The sequence below is a fragment of the Epinephelus moara genome, chromosome 20 (genome assembly GCF_006386435.1).
Source record: "Epinephelus moara isolate mb chromosome 20, YSFRI_EMoa_1.0, whole genome shotgun sequence".
Classification (NCBI taxonomy): domain Eukaryota; kingdom Metazoa; phylum Chordata; class Actinopteri; order Perciformes; family Serranidae; genus Epinephelus; species Epinephelus moara.
In genome coordinates, this window is record NC_065525.1 from 21,507,703 (window position 1) to 21,528,317 (window position 20,615).

The 20,615-nt window shown below is 43.7% G+C and overlaps 1 protein-coding gene across 1 annotated transcript in view; it reads left to right on the forward strand.

Moving 5' to 3' along the window:
* wwox (WW domain containing oxidoreductase) overlaps positions 1 to 20,615 on the forward strand; it is a 162,357-nt gene that overhangs the window by 56,243 nt on the left and 85,499 nt on the right. Inside the window, exon 8 of the mRNA XM_050073135.1 lies at positions 907 to 1,171. Coding sequence (XP_049929092.1) covers positions 907 to 1,171 — 265 coding nt within the window. The remainder of the gene's footprint in view (positions 1 to 906; positions 1,172 to 20,615) is intronic.

Genomic DNA, 20,615 nt, shown 5'->3' on the forward strand with positions numbered 1-20,615 from the left:
GGAGAGATGGACACGCGGGTAATGGCTGGACACTTTATCAGTTTCCACCACAGGGGCTTACTGTGGAATTGGCCCAATACAGGTTTACTTTGCCCTCGTACTGCATCAGATCTGGCCAAACAAGGGGAGATAATATCCTTAATGAAATTACTTCTGAGAGATCTAAGCTGCAGCTCTGGCTCCATACCTTTATGTAGGACAAGATATTTTCATTAACCAAAATCTTTATGTTTTATTATGCAAGTTTTTAGTGAATCATCTGGCAGTGTAATCCATTGATTGCAGTATCATTGTAAAACATTCAGTTGTAACACACAACTTCAGTAGAACGTGAACGAATTTGGGGGGAAAAAAACGCATTTGGTGCTCAAGCAATTGATTTATCAACCTCTACTTGCTAAAGTAGTTATGAAGTTGCAGCACATGAAATGAAAAGCCTGCAGATGTTGTAATTTAGCCAAGCAAGGATGTTGCGGAAGGCGACAGTAAACAAGAGGCAGCGAGCTTGTAAAATCACAACAAGGAAACCAGGTGACACTTTGATTGGTTGTTTTCTAATGACTGGATTAATATGTAGGATGTGTTCCGCCGGTTTGGAGCCTACCTCTCCTTCTCCCACGCATACACAAACACACACGACACGCAGGGAGTGTAGTTTCCATGCCCGTGTATTGTGATGTTATTGCGTGACTGCATAATAACACAACGAGTAGTGTAATGTTTAAGGGGCCTTGTCAAACATCTGGAGTTTAACAGCTCTGTCGCAGGCAATTAAAGAACATCATGTCACATCTTTGATTTGTATGCAGCCAGCACCACACATCTGCCAGTAGAGAGCCTGGACACACACGTACACACACACACACGCACACACACTAACCACTCTTGATCTGGACTATGTTTCAGGTTCACAGACCTGTTAGACTCATGTGCCAAGGTGGACTTGGCCCTGCTGTCTCCTCCAAAGAAGGAGTACTGGTCCATGCTGGCTTACAATCGGGCCAAACTCTGCAACATCCTCTTCAGCAACGAGCTCCACCGCCGCCTCTCACCTCACGGTGTCACCTCCAGTGCAGTGCATCCTGGGAACATGATGTACACCTCCATACACCGGAGCTGGTGGCTGATGACCTTTCTCTTCACTCTGGCCAGACCTTTCACCAAGTCTATGGTAAGGGACAAAACCAGTGTGAAGTTTTTATGTAACCTTGTGTCTGCACAAACTGTAGCACGACCTGGCCTGTACATTTGGCAACTTTTTATTTCACTAGAGCTGCTCTGAAGCTATTTATGATTTTGTACATGGGAAGAAAGTCTGTGAATTCACCTCACTATATTGCTATCTCCTTTCTCTGACTCCGATGTGTCCCTTACCCAGCCTATATATTTGTCTTGGCACGTTCCTGGGAGAGAGGAGAGGAAAAAGGATGGAGAGGGGTTGATCTGCTGAGTGCTGAGGGCTCAGGGAGAGAGTCTGGGTTTCACAGATAGAGAGATAGTCTGTGGTTTGTTTTCCTCTTCCTCCTGTCACTGTTTATTTAACTCTGAGAGGCGGTTCCCCTATCCTCTCACAAGGGTAGGCGATATTCCAGATCCTGTGTACCGCCACTATTAGGTTACAGTAAATGCACTGCACAAACTCAAGTCTCTGCCCCTATGCAGTCATGTACTCTGGAGTACTAAGATAATAAGCTCTCTGTCAAATATGTTTTTACCATCTACCCCCATTCCCATCAGGAGAACCTATTACCAGATATTTTCAGATGCATTATCTAAAGTTCTGAGTCATATTAGCAGGCTGACTCAACCTGTCTGAGAGCAGCAGAGATACATTAAAGACGTTATGTCCTCACAGACTGTTTTTGAGAGATACAAAGAGAGGAGGCCAGGTGCTGTGCCAGAGGGACCTGCGCTTTTTTTTTTTTTTAATCTGTTTACAAGTTTAATTTTGAACAATAAAACCAGACCCCCTCAGAGAATTGACACTCTACTGTGATGGTGGTGGGAGTTAACGTGCCCTTGTGACCCTGGGAGCTGTGTTATTGGGTTAGGGACTCCTGGTAGAGTCGCCCTTTTGCAAACTGGTCTTAGGTTAGGGGCTTGGGACACTGAATGTCGTTCTCTGGTGGGGAAGAAGCTGAAGGTCTTGCAGGAGATACAGCTGCATGTGTAGCTGGCCTTACCTCTACATACAGCACTGGTTCTCGAACCAGACGACTGCATACAAGCAGGAAGTACCCTCTCCTTTGAAAGAGTTACCCAGGGAGACAGGAGCAGGTCAAGTGAGGGGATACTCATGAAGCTGAGCAGCACTGTCTTGGAGTTTTCCTCTGATTTGAGAGTGTGGCCTCTGTTCATTTGTGTTTTGTAGAGACAGGAGGCTTTCTGTTTTTATGAACAGCTCTAACAGCATCCGGTTTTCTGCTTCTGGTGGGGACTCTATTGCCGCATTTCCACTGCATGGTCTCATTCCGCTCTACTCAACTACTCATCTTTTTTGGTTTTCAGTCAGCAAAAGTTGTGGATAGAATGTGGTACTGGTTGGCAGCACTGTGGTGCAGTGGTTAGCATTGTCGCCTCACAGCAAGAGGGTCCCTGGTTTGAACCCAGGGTGGGGGAGCCCATCTGTGCGGCGTCTGCATGTTCTCCCCATGTCAGCGTGGGTTTTCTCCAGGTACTCCGGCTTCCTCCCACAGTCCAAAGACATGCAGGTTAATTGGTGACTCCAAATTGCCCGTAGGTGTGAATGTGAGCGTGAATGGTTGTTTGTTTCTGTGTGTTAGTCCTGTGATAGTCCAACAACCTGTCCAGGGTGTACCCCAACTCTCACCCAGTGTCAGCTGGGATAGGCTCCAGCACACCCGCAACCCCTAACAGGATGAGCGGTTATGGAAAATGAATGAATGAGTCCCTGGTACTTTCTTTTTTTAGCACTTGGTTGAGGTTCCAAGCGAGCTGAGCCAATAGGTGGAGTTGAAACATTGCAGACCACTGATTGGGCAGAGAGAATTGTCACTTGCAAACCACGGGACATCTTGTACAATTCCGCCATTTTTAAATAGCCAAGCTTCGTGAATAGCGACCACAATTTTTTATTCTCTTGATCAAGATTAAAAAACCAATGGCAGCCCGCAAAACCACACTGCACTGGGGTGGGTATTGATATTTTGTTATGGCTTAAAATTGTGCTGAAAGGTGTCACTACAGTCTGTGAATCCGAATCTGATTCACCCCTTGCTCCTCCACAGCTCCACCTCTCAGCCAAATTTGGTCACCTCTGGCTCCAAATACCAAGATAACGATGGCCAAAATGCTGAACTTGAGGCTTTAAAATGGGAGTCCACGAGCCAGTGGTTTGTGTCATGGTAGCTACCTCCATTATTTCATACAGTCAGCGGGCAAAAGTTTCTCCGATGTCAGGTCTCTCCCTCTCAAGGCTGGCCAAAATCACTTCCTGATGCTGCCACCCAAAAAGCCTTATCAGACGTAAGCCTCTGGGTTAATTAATAAGCCCCGTCCACTACCAGGCAGCCAAAAGAAAGAATGAACTACTACTTTGACTACTAAAGAACATACTGCTCAACCTAACAGTACTATCAATAGTGGAAAACAAAAACAGAGAAGGACCTGGTACAAAAAGTGAGTCGAGTTGTACCATGCAGTGGAAATGAGGCATGTAGTGGTGTTGTGGGTGTATGTAATGCTCACCTGGGCAATGATGGAGAAACCTCTGGAGGGGGATGAAAACAGCCTGCCTGATGTGAACCCGAGTGGTGTTTTATTACTGAACTTCTGCTCCAGCTACACAGAGCCAATTGTACCTCAATTGTCACAGTTTTTTTACTCAGATTTGGATGTGAAGTTGAAGCAATTTAATTCATTACACTGGTTTATTATCAAGTGTTTGCATTGGAGTTATTTCCAGCACATCTAAAGTAACTATTGCTGTTAATGGCATCCAGTTAAACATACTGCTTAAGTTTCTTCTCAAGGCAATAACGTCTCAGAGTGGCGACTGTTGTGAGGATGCATCTGGTGTGGCTGTACAATAAATGACTGCATGAGACTGTTCATAGCACACGTGTGTGCTTGTAAGGTGACGTTGGGTGCCTGAGGTTAACGTCCTCACACCTTGGCTATGAACGATAAAATCCAACACTGTGATTTATCTTAGTCTATATTGTGTCCTCTGCTCTGCAAGACTTTTCAATTGATAGCAGCTCTCTACCCTTTAGGCTCCGTGGCCTCCTAATATATGCTTTAGTTTGACTATTACATCTTTCCATTAGCTACTCTTCATACTTTATCAATTTAGTGTTTGCACTGAAGGGAAAATGTGATGTGTTGAAAGGCAGCGTGCTGGAGTTTTAGTGAAGCGTTATTCTGATCCATCATGTTTGACAGACACAAGGCCCCGGGCCGTCATTTGTCTCTCCTCCTTCTGACATAGGATGAGAGATGAGAGGAACTGCTCCTCAGCACCTTTCACAAAATGCCAAGCAGAACATTTCCTCAATTTGACTAGTTCTGTCACAAAACACTCCTTCTTTACATCCCATAACTTTTTTTTAAGGTCTTTTTCATCACTTCATGTCTTGTTTCAACCCACAAACCTGGTCTGTGTCAGTTTTAGTTGGAACAAAAATTTGTTAGATATGCTTTTTAATCAGATGATTTGGAAGTGCACCCTAGAGTGGATGACGCGTCTGTGTGCTTTGTGTGTCTGAGAGAAGGGTGTGTTAACGTTTAGGATGCGAGCGCACAGATGCAATTAGCAGAGCGGTTTCTTCCTCCAGAACGGGGCTACGGCTTTCTCCTACACGTGGTTAATTAAACATAGTGTAGATGTTAGTAAATATTAAAGGACAAAGGTAGAGCTAGTAATTAAATTCTGGTGTGCTGACACAGCGATTAGCTAAAACTCGTGTCTGATAAAGGCCACACACAGACGCGCAGCCTTACACACAGACACACACAGATACAGAGGCACACCCTTAAGCTGAGCATTTGCTCTTATTTAAATCTGGGGTTGATAAGGCCCCTGAAAGTGTATCCTCTTTAAAATCCCACTCCTCACTCCTTCTGCCCCCACATTAAGGGCTTAATAAAACAGTGATATTATTTCAGTTATTGGTTGCAGGGATATGAAGATGGTATCGCTTTAATTGCTTGCGTACGCTTGCGGGATCCATGGAGATTGTTCTGGGATGCAAACATAAGCAGAATGTCGACTCCAAAAAACAATCACAAAGCCCCAGTGTGTGTTCTTGCACAAATAACCAGCCTCTCATTTAAAACACAGGTTTGATTTATAGGAGCACAGGTGGAGTGATATACAGTTGCCCTACACGGGGAGAAACACACACACATGCACAGACAAGCACACACATGAGCTCACAATATGGAGACTACTGGAACACCTGGAGCTACATGTGGTCCTAAATCTTTAATTTGATTGTTGTAGTAAAGGCGAGGGAATGTCATGTCAGGCCATAAGCCTCACACTTGGTCATCCAATCATGTCCGTGCTTTCCTCCCTCATTAATTGTGCTTTATGCTCTCTTATTTTATCAGCGCTTCACTTTCACTCTTCACTTTTATCTTTTTTTTTTTTTTTTTTTTGCTACTGCATTTTGATGGCGTATCACCAAAATATATTTTGACTTCCTCAATTTTGCATCCTTTGTGTTGTGGGTTCTACTTAAGGGAAAGAAACTTCTCTATTAGCAGGGAGCACAGCCCACTCTGCTATTGATGTACAGAGCTGATTCCATTTTGCTGAGTTGAGAAAGGCATCTATAAAGAGCCATGACATTTTAATCAGCCAAACTATCTCTCACTAACATCATGTTCCCCTCCCCACGCCTTGATCTACTTATCAGAGATTGTGCGACCAGGCCTGTAACTCCTGTTTCTTTAATTCAGCGTGTTTAGAGTGGGAGTTTTCCCTGTGTCCTTTGGTGTGATTATCAGCGCCGAATGATCTGGCCTGCAGTGGTGTGTACTGCATGTGTGTGTGCCCGGGTGTGTGTGTGTGTTAGAGAGCGAGACTAAGCAAAAAAACAGCGGTTATCACAGTTCTGTTTAATGCTCGAAATTTGATTGACACAGATTTTGGCTGATTTATTTGATGTAGGATAGTATTTCAGGATAGGGTTTCGGGCCTCTGACTATATGCTGTAAAAGTTATTAGACAGTACACTTTGAATCATAACTCACACTTAAACGGCACAGAATGAATTTCAGTGACTGTTGCAGTTATTAGTTGGGCTGTAACCTTTTGTAAAGTTGTCACCGTCTTGTCACGCTGTAACGCTGACCCTGTGACATTTTGTTGACTGACTGATTGCTCCCTCAAGATCAGTGTACCCTCAGGCTCTGAGCAGCTGTGCTCAGCCTATACTCATCTAATCTATACCTTAACTATAGGCGCAGACAGTGCGGAGCTGAATGGAGATCAGTGTGGGCAGTGGCTCCAGTACCTCATCATCCACTATAATGGATGGAAAGAGGGGAGGGAGGTGTTGCGGGCACAGGCCTAAGAGGCTCCGCTGGTCCAATCAGACACCTCAGTTCCCCCAGGGGCCAGTTTCATCAGCGCTCTCGCCTAGTCCCATGCTTCTTAGCGTTTTAGTGTGATTATTTTACCCAGGATCCTGCCTCGGGCACCAGGCCACCTTTTTACATATGCACAGGCTGAACTTTTGACCAGGCACCAGCAGTCAGGACTGTATTAGAGAAACGGTTGTTCAGTTAGGAGTAGTGGGACCGCCGGTGCCTCCTCTGCTGAGCCTTGCCTACTGTGACCAGGAGCTCCTGCACCTCGGGGTTTAACCCCAGAGACAGGTCCTGCGATGGAGACATCGGCATTACCATATAAGAGATGTACAGTGAGGTTGGTGCTGCGTGTGAGCACAGCCGCCACTTTTACCTCAGTGTTCTTTATCAGTTTTTCTCCGGCAGACAATTGTAAGGTCAGGTGCTCTATCTGCTATCTGGTGTAGCACACAGACGCAATGGCTCTGCTGCACACCCAGGCAACCTGTGTGTGTGTGTGTGTGTGTGTGCACATGTGTGCACATGTGTGCTCGGGTGTTGTGTGTGGTGCTCAACCATGTGGAAAGACAGAGGAGCAGAGGTCCCAGTCTCCCCACCACCCCCCCTTCTCCTCTGTGGGGTTAGATGAGCTGCCAGGCCCTTGTAATAGAGTCCTCTTGGATGATTAGGAGCTACACAGGAGGGGGGTCAGCTCCAGCCTGACTGGAGACACTGTGTAGGTTTCTTCTCAGTGGTGTAGACAGAATATTACACATTATGCCAATTGGTATGAGGTTCACATAGCGAGAATGGACCTCTCTGATGATGCACTGATTTCCTTCAGAGGCCATGTTTTAGATCATTTTTGAGGAAGTAGATTTAATGAACGTGATATTCCTGCCAGACATTCCCCGCTGTGCTTCTGCACTATGTATGGGAGGGAGAGGGAGAGAGACATGGAGGGAGGAAGAGGGAGACAGAGAGGGAGAGAGAGACACACACACACACACACACACACACACACACACAGAGGGAGAGAAGATGTGTTGGTGTGGGGATGGATAAAAGCATACAATCCCATTTGGCTGTATTGACATGTGTGTTCCTGCCCAATCCTGTTACTGGGATTATTGTCCACGGAGATACCATTTCATTAAAGAAAACACACACACACACACACACACACACACACACACACACACACACACACACACGCACGCACACACGCAGTGGGTGAACAGAGATGGCCTGAGGCCTGGTTATGTGGTCCATTGCACAGGGAAACTGTGTAAATGGTTTATTGTGGATGAGTTGATGTGATGGAGAGCGTGTCTGGATCAATAAAGAACCAATCAAATGCTGACAGTCCGCTACTGTATGCAGTCAGTCATTCACCCCTCCTGCCTGCGTAGTTATACAACATGAGTGTGAAGGAGGTATGAACAATATCCGTGTTGAAAGCAGAAGAAGTTGAGGAAGAAAGTAATTTTTTAACAACTTCTAAAAATTAGAGTCGCTACTTAAAGCTGCAATTTGATGCTGATTTTTTAAATACATTTTTGCGCAGTGCACATTAGTATAACCTCTATATAGGATGTCTTTCTGTGAGAGACTTTGACAGTTTTGTTTGTGAAGAAACATTACTCAAAGCCTCAACCACATCCTCCCTGCTCGTCCAGCTCCAGACACCTCAGGGAGGCCATTAGGACGTCTCCCCAGCCTGGGTTGTCTGAGTCTGGGCTGAGTCTGAGCTGGGGCTGGGCTAAATTACCCCAGAGCCACAGGTCAGAGCCAGCTAGACCCTCATTGCCAGGGGACTCCGTCTCTAATAGAAGGGATCAGAACAGGCCAAAGAGCCAGAAACTGACCTGGCCAGAGAGACATCCTTACTCACTTACCCTCCACTCATCCACATTGCCTCCTTCACCCTCCATCTCCTTTACCTCTAGAGCGTCAGAGCTTTTCTCCCGTGACCCTCAGAGAGGAGAAAGATGTAACCTATCACCCCTTTCTCACCCATTCACTCCCACTGCTTTCCTGCCACTGACCCCCCCGACACACTCGACACACACAAACACACACACTGCTCCCTCCCCTCTTTGTTGTGACATGGAGCTGATGGACTATTTTTCAAATTGATTTCAAAAATGTACATAAGCAGCCGATCCCCTAGCCCAGATTACCTATTGATTTTTAATATGAAAAGCTCATTATATAAGCAGGAACTGCAACACAAAAAGCTAGCCAACCTTTGCATAAATCCTTTAATTGAATTTCCAGAGCCCGTGGTTCTACATTTTTTAATTAAATCCATTTCTTTTTTTAAGGGTTGCTGTGTAATTTGCATGCTGTGAAGTGGGTGCTGTCCCAGATAAAGTGCCATTGATCCTTATTAAGGCTCACCTCTGGGCTCGCTGAAAACCAACCGCAGAAATTAAATGTGCTCATGGTGCATACACTTATTGCCCGCATGATAGGATTAGAGGCAGAGGGAGAGAGAGAGAGAGAGAGACAGAGAGAAGGAGGGAGATAGAGATGGAGAGAGAAGGAGTGATGGGGTGAGGGGAGGGAGGGGGGTTATTATTAATAGTTGTTCATATTAATGTAATATTTCACCTTTCCTCCTCTGGGGTGAGATTGTAAAGAGCTTGTTTATAAATACAGCTGGGTCCGGGTATTGTTTGGGTTTCTCATCAAACACACTGTGGTCTGATGTGTCGGGGTGTCGCGGGTTGCTGTGATCTCACAGTTTGAAGGAAGCATTTAAAGCTGATGGTTCATGTTAAACACATTTTACTGAAAAACGTGCATCTCTTTATTTTTTGTTCCAAGTGCTCCCGATCATGTGATCACGTGTAAACGAACCCAATGATCATATCTCTGATTGATCTCCAGGAGGTCACGGTCTGCAATCTCTCTAAGTAAAAGGTGTTTAACTACCCATTTAGATTAAATGATACTTAATTTTCTTGTCCTTACCCTACTTAGCATCAGGTAACCGAGAGTGTGCGAGTAGTGATTTTTATCCCGCGTTTGTGTTCTGTGATAGCCGCTCACGCAGGCCTCTCCTTCCTTGTCTTCCTGTGTGGCTATATGCAGACGGTGCGGAGTAAATCAATAGGGATTAACCTGTGACCCCAGCCACATACTTATAGCCCAGTCCTCACTGCTCACACATCTCTCATCAGTTTCACTTAAACACTGCACCTCACTCAATAAGGCACCGCACGCTAATTCATTTCAAAGATGGAGAGGCCCCTATCACAGACACACACACACACACACACACACTTACATGCTCATAGACATGAAACACACATAAAACAAACTAAAGTTACACATTTAGATAAATGCAGGGACGCAGCATCACAGATATTAAAACAATAGTCACCAGATTTTCCATGTTGTAGTGACACAATGAGATTAAGACGGCAACTTATTATTATTTTTACTGTTGATTGATCTTCTGATTATGTGCTTGCTCTATAAAAAGGTGTAAATATATAAAATTAAAGAGTCAGAAACATCCATCAAAAGCTCCTATAGACCATGGAGGTGTTGTCTTCAGATATTTTGTTACATATATTATATTAAGTGTAATGTGTGTCCAACCAACGGTTCAAAGCTCAAAGATTGTCTGTAGTATCACAGACGAATAAGAAAACCAGCAAATATTCACATTAACAATGCTGTAATCCTTAAAGTAATTACTTAATAGATTAAACGATTATCAAAATTGTTGCCAATTAATGCTCTGTCAATCAACAATGACGATGATGACAAGATTTAAATTTTTTTTTAAAAAGCTTAACGGAAAACAGGAAAAACAGGAAGATACAATGCGTTTCAGCTGTCCTGCTGGACGCCTCCGGATGTAAGTGAGAAAATGTTTATTTCAATTTAGCTGAACTGACCCTTTAAGGTCGTCTTGTAACAGCTTTTAGGTTTTCACTGGAGTCATCACATCTGGCTGAAAATGGCAGTCCCACACGTAATGTCAGAGGGTGAAATACTTAATTTAGTCAGTTAATTTTTCCTTTAGATAAAGAAAATAAGAAAGGAGGACAGGTTTCACTATGACCAAATTCAGTCTGTAAAAGTTCCTTAACTGTGGGGATGTTTGGCTACACACACACACACACACACACACACACACACACACACACACACACACACACACACACACACACACACACACACACACACTTGCATTCTCTCCTTTTCTCCGTCTTCCTCTTGAAATATTGACATCGGCTGACTGATTGGTCTGATGTCTCTCTATCTTTTGTGTACATGCCCATGTGAAAGTGTGTGTGTGTGTGTGTGTTGAGCAGTGCAGTGTCAGCAGCATGTGCTGCAAGTATTGACCCAGGCCTGTCCTCTGCTCTGACTGGCTTTTGTCCCTAACTTGTCATCTCTCTCCCTCTCTCTCTCCCTCTGTCTGTCTGTCTGTCTGCCTGTCTGTCTGTCTGTCTGTCTGTCTGTCTGTCTGTCTGTCTGGTGGTTGTAATTTGATCAATGTTTTTCCACCTCTTAATAGTCATTGTTAATTTCTAACCACAATCAAAAACAGTATTGCTCTAACTCTGCCAGCTGCACCCTGTGTTTACCAGAGTCCAGTGTCTGATTTGTGTTTCTGTTACTGTTGCATTACTCTCCATTAAAATACTTTGCATTAAAACACATTCATCTGATGGGGGGTTAGAGATGTGAATGACCCCAGTAATGCACAGACTGGTACCTGTGAGCTCAGCAATGCTTTTAACCCACAAACAGGTTCACATAATGCTTGTCGTTGAGTGATGGCGGAAGGTCAAATCATGCACAGAGGAGGGTGTCCTTTATCTCCTGGGACAGGCCTAAATATGAAGAACGTCTCACCTCTTCTTCCCCTGATTGTATAAACAGACTGATGATTCATTTCCTGTATTTTGCTATTGTTATAGAATGCTTTTTTGCATCCGATAATCAACTCATCACTTATAGCACTTTCTCTTTCACTCTTTCTTTTCTCTCTCAGGTGGGTAGAAACACACAGTAGCGACTCACTGACGTGTGTGTGTGAGGGTGCCGGCCAGAAACAAAAGCCTTTGATTTCCCTCATTTCATTTCATAATCCAATCAATCAGACTAAAACAGCTCGGTTCCTTTTCTGTCCTCCCCTAACCAACCAACCATACATATTTACACACACACACATAACGGAGCGCCTCCTAAATGCATGTGGAGCGGGTCGTTCCAGTAGTGGGGACCCCCCCTGAGGTTAGACCACTCTATGTGTTATTGATTGCATTGCTGTTGCATGTTGTGCTCAATCATGTGTTCCATGCGTCTGGCGTTGTCCTCTCCCACCTGGCCCATTAGATTAGGCTAATGCATTCAACCATTGATTAGTCATTACACTCAGACCTGATCAGCCAATCGCCTACCTGGTTTGACTCTACTTGACCTGTGAACCCTGGCTCTCGTGTCATCTTGCCAGCTCTAACATGTTAAACACACACACACACACACGCGCACGGCTCACAGCTCTATCTGATGTGTATCATGTCGGGGGGTTATAGTAGGTGCGGGTTCAGCTGGGTTCACTACCTGTATGATATTCAATACTGATAGCATTTCCACGCATTTCCTAATCACATGCATCAGAGAGCTATAGATTGGATCATCAAGCATGGAACTGTTGAACCTGCCATTGATCTTGAAATTTTCTGTGAATGAGCGTGTTGATTGGAGTGCGTAAGAGCTCCCTATAGAAGTCACAGTCAAACTATGATGTATGAAAGGTTTTTGGGTGTTTTCATTTCTTTCTCAACTCCATTCCTCCACGTTCCTCCGCATACATAAACATTTTCCCTGTAATGCAATGTAAGTACATTGAGCTACATAGTATTTAACTTTTTTCATCTTCTATTTTATACTACTACTATTTATTGAACTTTTTCGACTCCACTACTTTACTTTTACTTTGCTTCACTAACTTTACAGATGAAGATTTTACATACAAAACATGTGACCAGTAAAGGATTAATTTTAACAGATTAAACTACCCAACAGTATATAAAGGGGTTGAAAGATTACTCCACCTATTTAGCATTGCACAACATTGTCAAAAAAGTATCTACATCAATGCAGTAGAACCAAAGATAATGATATCTGTAGTTCCACACATCCTTCTTTCTTGTCAAAACCTGGTGCCGACATACCTACGATGTTATCGCTATAAACAGATACCTTCATAAGCATGTAGAATTTGTAGGCCATTGGGCACTTTTTGGTATCAGAAGTGTTGTGGTTTCGGGGTGTTGGTGGCTTAGTGATTAGAGCAGGTGCCCAACGTGCAGAGGCCTCGTCCTCGCCACGGCATCCCAGGTTCGATTTCGGCTTGCGCCCGCATGATTGAGGCAGAACGCATTGGCCAAAATGCAATCTCTGAACTCATCATCTACCGTCAATGACTTCGCTTTATATTAGATTCATTCATTCATTTTCTGTGACCTTACCTAACCTGCATGTCTTTGGACTGTGGGAGGAAGCCGGAGTACCCGGAGAAACCCACGCTGACACGGGGAGAACATGCAAACTCCGCCCAGAAGGGCTCCCCCACTCTGGGTTAGAACCCCCCAACCCTCTTGCTGTGAGGTGACAGTGCTAACCACTGCACCACTGTGCCGCCTATATATTAGCTTCAGGTTTTTTTCAAATGCATCTGCGTTCATATATAAATATCTGTTTATACAGATTAGCCGAAATGACTGACATGCAGAAGAAGTCTTGGCCCTGATATCTGCTTGCTACACCGGGTCTCCCCAGCTATCGGCTGTTGCCCTCAGAGGCTTACTGTTAGACTGATATTCGATGGATTCCAAGATTAAAACTGGTGATAGTTCAGTAAGAGGTTCTTGTGTTATGCTAGTAGTGGTTAATGTAGCCTTGAGCAGCCTGCAGAGATGAGCAGCGGGCTATATCTGCCAACCTCACTTCTACTACTTCTTCTTCTTCTTCTTCTTCTTCTTCTTCTTCTTCTTCTTCTTCTTCTTCTTCTTTTCAAATTTTAACTTTTATCTATGCAGGACTTTTACTTGTAATGGAGGTTCTGCTACTTTTACTTAAATAATCTGCATACTTCCTCCACCACTGGTTCCATACTCCTGCATGACCAAACCAGTATTTCCAAATGTATACACCACAGACCAGAAGAACAAATTGTGTCTCTTCAGCTCTGCGTGACCATCCAGTGTCAAGACTCTCACCTTGACAGTTGTGCTTAAGAAATAATCAGTCCCCCTCTCCTACCACTCCCATCCTCCTTATTTGCTCTTTTCCTTCTTTCCCCCCTCTCTACAGTATTGAGTCCGTCTGTGAGGAATGGCCATTTTAGGGACAGTCCCATTGATATGTGTGTGTTTGTGTGTGTGTGTGCATTGTGAAGCCCAGAGCTGAGTGATTGGGGATAGATGTCCTCATTGGATATGAGCTGGCTACTCCGTGGCTCTGCATTAAATTTGTATTGAATAGGAAATTAATGATTGGATAATTTCATTGACGTTTCTGGTATTGAACATATAAACAAAATGTTCTTTTGAAGCATTGTGTGAGTGTTGCACCCCTGGGGGGGGGGGAGGGAGCGGTCCCAGTTGTGCTTAAGAAAGAATAAGTCCATGTTGAGTCCATAGTGTATTGGAAAAGAGAGCGAATGGATCGATGGGGACTTGGTGCTTGAGACACACTTTAATTGTATTATTTTCTTTCAGATTTCTGCCCTCCCATATCCATTTCAGCGCAGCGGTGACAGATTTGATATGTATTGCCGACATTGTCATGAAGACAGATCTAAATTTATTGAACAGTTTCAAAAAGGAATTTGTTCTGCTTTTATAAGTAGACCCATATGGACCGTAAGGGGTTGTAGTTATAGCGTAGTGTTCGACAAAGGACCTGTCTTTTTATGTTTTCAGTCATTTTTTTTCTAAGTGCTCTGATGCCTTTTTGTGTACGTTAAATCAATGCTGCTCCGCTGCTGCTTGGGAGTCTCAAGAATCAAACACTTACAACTTTTCCGAAAGTGGAGATGGGCTGTTTCTTTTACTGTGAGTCGGATGGGAACAGATCAAAGAGATGGGAGATGGCGAGACTCTGAGTGGAGGAAACTTGTTTAATTAAAATGAAGCGATGAAGTGGGGATAGAGGGATGTTCTTTGATGCGTGTTCCGGATGCACTGTATACGTTGTGCAGTTATTACACGCGATTTTTGTTTAAGAGGTTCCGGCGGAGGGTGGGACAGTAGGAGGTGTTGCAGACGCAGGGAAGGAGAGAAGGAAGGAGTGAGCTTGATGAAGTTTCTGATTATCCCACCTCCTCTGGCACAGGGAAGAATTACTGAATGCCATTTGGGTCAGTGCTCTTTATGGAACTACATTTATGAAATACATCTCTCCCCCTCTTTCCTTCCTCTCTTTCCGTCTCTCCCTCTGTATCTCTCCCTTCCTCCCTCCCTCTCCTCTAATTGGAGATGCAATAAAGGTGTGTGGGGTCAGTGGCTCTTCAAGGTGAGGCCGCATGTGTGTCTCACTCTAATGTTCTCCAGACACACGTGCAAACCGACGGAGTGGTTTCCCATTTCTGCCGTGCTCACAGAAACCACAGGCCTAAAACCTCGAATAACTGAACTCGCACCCACTCACCTATTCTGTTATAACTTCCTCTCGGTAATATATAGCTCGATCAGTCTGCAGCTCCATGCTTCCTGCCCTGCCCTCCTCTCTCAACTCTGCTCCGTGTCCTTGTGCCAGCCTGTTAAGCCAGAGGGCACGCTGTGGGTGAATCAGAGACAGAGCTCTGCCAACAGACCCAGCAGGAGAGGCCCTGCCAAGGGTGCCAAGGCCTCCAGAGAGAGGGAAAAAAGAAGGATGCAAGGGGGGGAGGAGAATATTTGGAGTGGTTGGAAGTGACTGAAGAAGATGAAGACAGAGAATCAAAACAATAAAAACTAGACTGGGAGTTTTTGTGTGGAGTTTTGAGGAGTTTATATCACAAGAAGGAAAAGTGAGTGACAGTTTTCTTTAATTTCTCCTCCTGATTGTGTTTTCATGTTTAAGATCATGAGCAGTTACAAAGCCACAAGTTCACAATGAAGTGCAAGCTCTTTGTCTGAGGAGCGCACTAATCCTAGTACCACTTTAGGCCAGTAGGGGTCATTGTAGTTCAACTGACTGAGCAGAACGAGCCCATCAGTGGATGTGGAAGCAGCGGGACAGACAGCTGCGGTTCATTTGCTCTTGAGTCACAACTCTGTTATCACAGGCTTTTCTCAATGTATGGAATAAGAAAAAAAATCTTATTTAAACAAACACATTTTCCCCTACATGTCTTTTAATTGTTTTTCATTCTGGTAAACTTTTTGATAACAGTTGCCTACATTTAACAGCAGGTGACCTCTGCAGGAGGCCTCGGGTCATATTGGTAGGCTTGATGCACAGTGCACCACTAACTGAAGTGAGGCTGCTGATGGCTCAGAGCATTGTGGGTCTCTTGATTTAAATCCTCACGATGCTTTCCTTAAACACAAAGTACCAAGGAGAAGTGCAAGGAGAGTAAGATCAGGTTTACACTTGTGTTTGAACAGCACACCACCCTCTGCTACACCTGCCGCTTTAGCCTAATTGATTTAGCACTTGGGCTGGTAATTTAATGTCCAGGATGAAGAGGGCTTTGCAAAGTCTTTGCCTCCAGGTATTGTTTGAGACACCATTGTTGAGGATATAATTGCAGTCTGTCCTCTTTAAGAGGCTGACTCTTTCACCAGGGCTGTTGGGAGTGCTGAGGAGACAAACTCTCTTTTTGTTTCTCCCTCTCTGTGTTTCTATTCATGTGTTTTAACTTTATATAGTTACACAACTCACATCTTCATCTGTAGAGACTTTTTTGAATGTGTCTGGATAGGTATAGTCTTTTTTTTTTTTTTTAAGGGAACCCAAACACAAACTTGTTATTTGTTCATTTTGATTGTTTCTGAGGTGTAATAATTGTTTAAATCCTACATTTGTTGAATCCCAACACCGTGCTCATTTAAAACTCTTATTCTCCACCCTTAATTTGTGTATACAAATTAAGCATGCCACCACTGCCATTGACCTCCAGCAGATGAATATTAGATGAAGCAGCAGCCAATATGTGAATAGCTGAGTTCAGGATGGCAACGATTTTAATGGCAGCGAGCAGCCATTAACAGTATATCTGAAAATAGACAGAGGATTTTCCATAGATCATTAATGACGGGAAATCTATCCCTCTTTCCCTTCCTCCATCCTTCAATATATATCTCCTCTCTTTCTATTTTTCTACCTTTACTATATTTCACCTCATGTCATTTTTTATTTGTGCGCAGTATATTTCAGCTTCATCTCACTGCTGGTGTCCACGCGCACAGAGGCTTTCCTCTGAGACAGAGGCCTTTCAGGGCTCGCTATTAAAATGCACCAGATATTTGAATAGAGCCCGCTAATGTCTGTTTAGTATATAATCCACGTCCCCTCCTCCCATATTCCTTGTTATTCTAGTTTAGTGCTGTAATCAAGCAGGGCTTGCCAATAAAGTTTATTGTACGGAGCTAAGTGTCAATATCACACACACACCCAGGGCAGAGAGGTCCCTTTAATTAGAATAGGAGAGAGGAGGCTGTGTGTATGTGTTTGTGCGTACCTGTGTGTGTGTGTGTGTGTGTGTGTGCATGTGTTTATATGTATGTTTGGCTTTCTGTTGATTTTAACCATCAGAGACTGTAAACGCCATTCAGCGTTAACCGCAGGCCTGTTCTTTGTTAAAGTGACAATGTGCGTATGAATAAAAAATGGGATGCAGGGGGGGGGAATCATAAACGTGACACCGACATCAAAAATTTCACTGCTTTTATGAACAAATCAATTCTAGCTTTACATGACTGTCGAGCCGAGATGTTTTGAATCTATGTTGAGTCTGAACAAACAATAATCCCCGCTATATGAAGTATTGATTAGACCCACTCCCTCTTTGTGTGGCTTTATTAAAGGTACAATTGTAAAGGTCTTTATGATGATGGTATAACCTGACGGGAGAGAACTTTCACAACTCCTGTGTGCCAGCTCCAGGTGAGAACACACTCTTATTACAGACGAGCCACATTCAAGGTGTTATCAACCTTTTCTTTAGTCGTCTCTGGAATATTACAACCAAAAATGTGGACCGTTAATTCAGTGCAATTTCTTTTTTTAGATCCTGTGAGTGGAAGCCAGTTTTCATTTTTCTCTCTGCCTCTATCTCTTCCTCTCTCCACTCTCTCCTATTAGGCCACTTACAAACAGCCTGGTTAATATGTAGAATTGTATTACTGATATGAATTCTTTGATAAAAGACAATTTGAGGCAAGGGCAAAATTGAAAACACCTCCCACTCCTAAACACAGAGTCCCATGGTGGTGAGGGGCGGGCTTGCAGCTTCAATCAAATAGTAAAACACAAAACCATTTCCCATTACAATGCGGAGAGATTAAAGACAGATTAAACGTCCTGTATGGGAGCCGGGGCCCGTGCCAACCGCCGATAGCTGTGTAGTCTGACGGGGGAGAGAGGAGAGGGGAAGACGAGGGGAGATGATGACAGAGGAGAGGAAAGGAGAGGAGAAGAGAGGAGAGGAGAGGAGAGGAGAGGAGAGAAGGGAGGAGAGGGGTAAATGCGCGATGCGGTGAGGGAGAGCAGATGGAGGAGTAATTTGCGTGGGATGTGGTAGATGGGGGAAACATGGCTGTGTGTCAGTGCTGAGCGATGCCTCCCGTTCTGTAAGAAATCAATTTAGGGCGGGACGGGGACGCCGTGCATACAATAATTGAATATTACTGCTTACTATCTCCTTCACATGCAACTACTCTGCTCTGCACCGTGAACTGTATGGAGAAGTGAATCAGGCGGTGGAGCGAGAGATAGGGGTTAGGGCAAAAATATTGAAGAGGTTCAAGTGCTGTGCAGATAATAAGTTGATACTCCAAGTAATCTCTTCAAGTTAGTACATGATTGAGAAGAGGAACTGTATTAGTGTGTGTGTTTGTGTGTGCGTGTGTGTGGGTGTGTGTGTGTGTCCTATCTATCTATCAAAGTCTCTGCCTGCCCACCCTCTCCTCTCCTCTCTCCCAGTCCGTCTGTCAGTCCTGTCCTGTCCTGTCCTGTCTGTGTGAATCTGGACCCTGACCTATCAGATCCGTCAATCCTGTCTGGGCCACATGGCATGATCAATAATCACAACTGTTAATCAATGAGCTTTTAAATAAGCATCGACCCCGCTCACAAGGTTAGCCTCGTTTATTGGTTTACATTAAGCTAAGTAACACAATCAACTACTCATAAGAGCAGATATGTCTTCAGAGGATCAGAGGAGAAGTTGTTTTAGCTCTGTATCTTTTTTTATTGTCTCACAATCTGCATGCAGGGAGGTTATCTGGATAGAAACTTATTAAGTACAGTTAACCTTCATGCAAACTCTCATTTTCTCATTGAGAAAACCAGATAAAAAAATTAAATAAGTACATATTGGCATTGTTTTGACACTGTGTTCTGTAGAACACTTTGCTTATGAGTGTTGTTATATAGAAAGTCGTATTCTGGTTTCCATATTTAATCACTATCTGCCAAAGTGCGCTGTAGGAAAATGTATATACACTTGAGTATCATGATATTATGCTTTGTGTTACTTAATTGATTCTCAAAAGCACTATTGAGTTTTTATTGTTAACAGTTTTTTGTTTTCTTAATTTGTTTACGGGAAGAATCCTGCAAGCACCTTTAGTGTATATGGGGGTCAGATCCCGGCTGCCAAAGGGTCCAATCCGGCCCATTGGATGCCATTGCACACATTATACTGATGCACTTGTGAAGACTAAAAGGTGCCAGGTTTCAGGAGCAAGTTGAACACTGAGTAGCTTTCTTCATGTAAAAGGCTACTTCAGAGGCTTTTCCATCCTGACCAGAATATAGTTCTTTTCTTTCACTTTAGCGTGGTGTGGTGATGTCACTACACAGGAGTGGAAATGTATGGAAAAATGATAATGGATTAGTGTTTTTAGAATGTACTTCTTTAAACAAAAAAATAAGGAAAAAATTGGAGGTGTTTCTTATTTATAGGCCATTATGCAATGGTTTTACTGGTCAGGTCCATCTGCGATCGAATCAGACTGTATGTGGCCTGTGAACAAAAATGAGTTTGACACCCCTGGTATATACAGTACATGGCAATATATTGAATCTTAACCCTGTATCGTGATGCGTATCGTGTCACCAGACTCTTGCCAGTACGCAACTCTATTTGATATAGTGATGCTGTAAAATGTTTTGCAGAAAGTCTGTTGGCCCTGTGTATGTCTGCACAGGATGCACATGATTGCATTTCTTCACTTGTTGAACTTCTTCAAGCGTTCTGCATTATTAAAAAAAACAGCATGCATCTCCACCTGTGATTAAACAGCAAAAAAGTTTTCTATTACTGCGGCTCACAATTAGTCCTGAATTGATTAAATCAAAGTTAATTCAATCTTTAATTTGTGCCTTATTTCCACATGGTTCCTCCGTACAAACGCTCATTAATTCTTTGAAATGATATCAGACTGCTCTGTTATACTATCATTTAATCATCTCTGAACATAATAATCATCCATATATCACAACGGATGATCAGGAAACATTTAATTAGGATAATTACTCATTAATCCACCAAAGGAGCTTTTTTCAGAAGGTGCCTTGCAGATTGTTTGCACAGTTTGTGTGCAGATGAGTGTGCGCACATGTGTTTTGCCTGCGTGTGTATTTGTGTGTGCATATGCATGCGGCGTGGCCTTGGTAATATTCGTCACTGTCTGATTTACTGTAGTAAGGTTGCCTTAGCAGGCTGGGATCCACTGCATTTGTCTCCATTTCTTAATGGTATTTCAACAGCTCCTACACCGTCGGCCGTTTCTCATTTTAATGACTGGAGAAATGACTGTGTGCGTGTGTGTGAGTGTGTTTATGCACATGTATGTTTTTCTTCTTTCAGCAGGATACAAAGATAGAGCTCG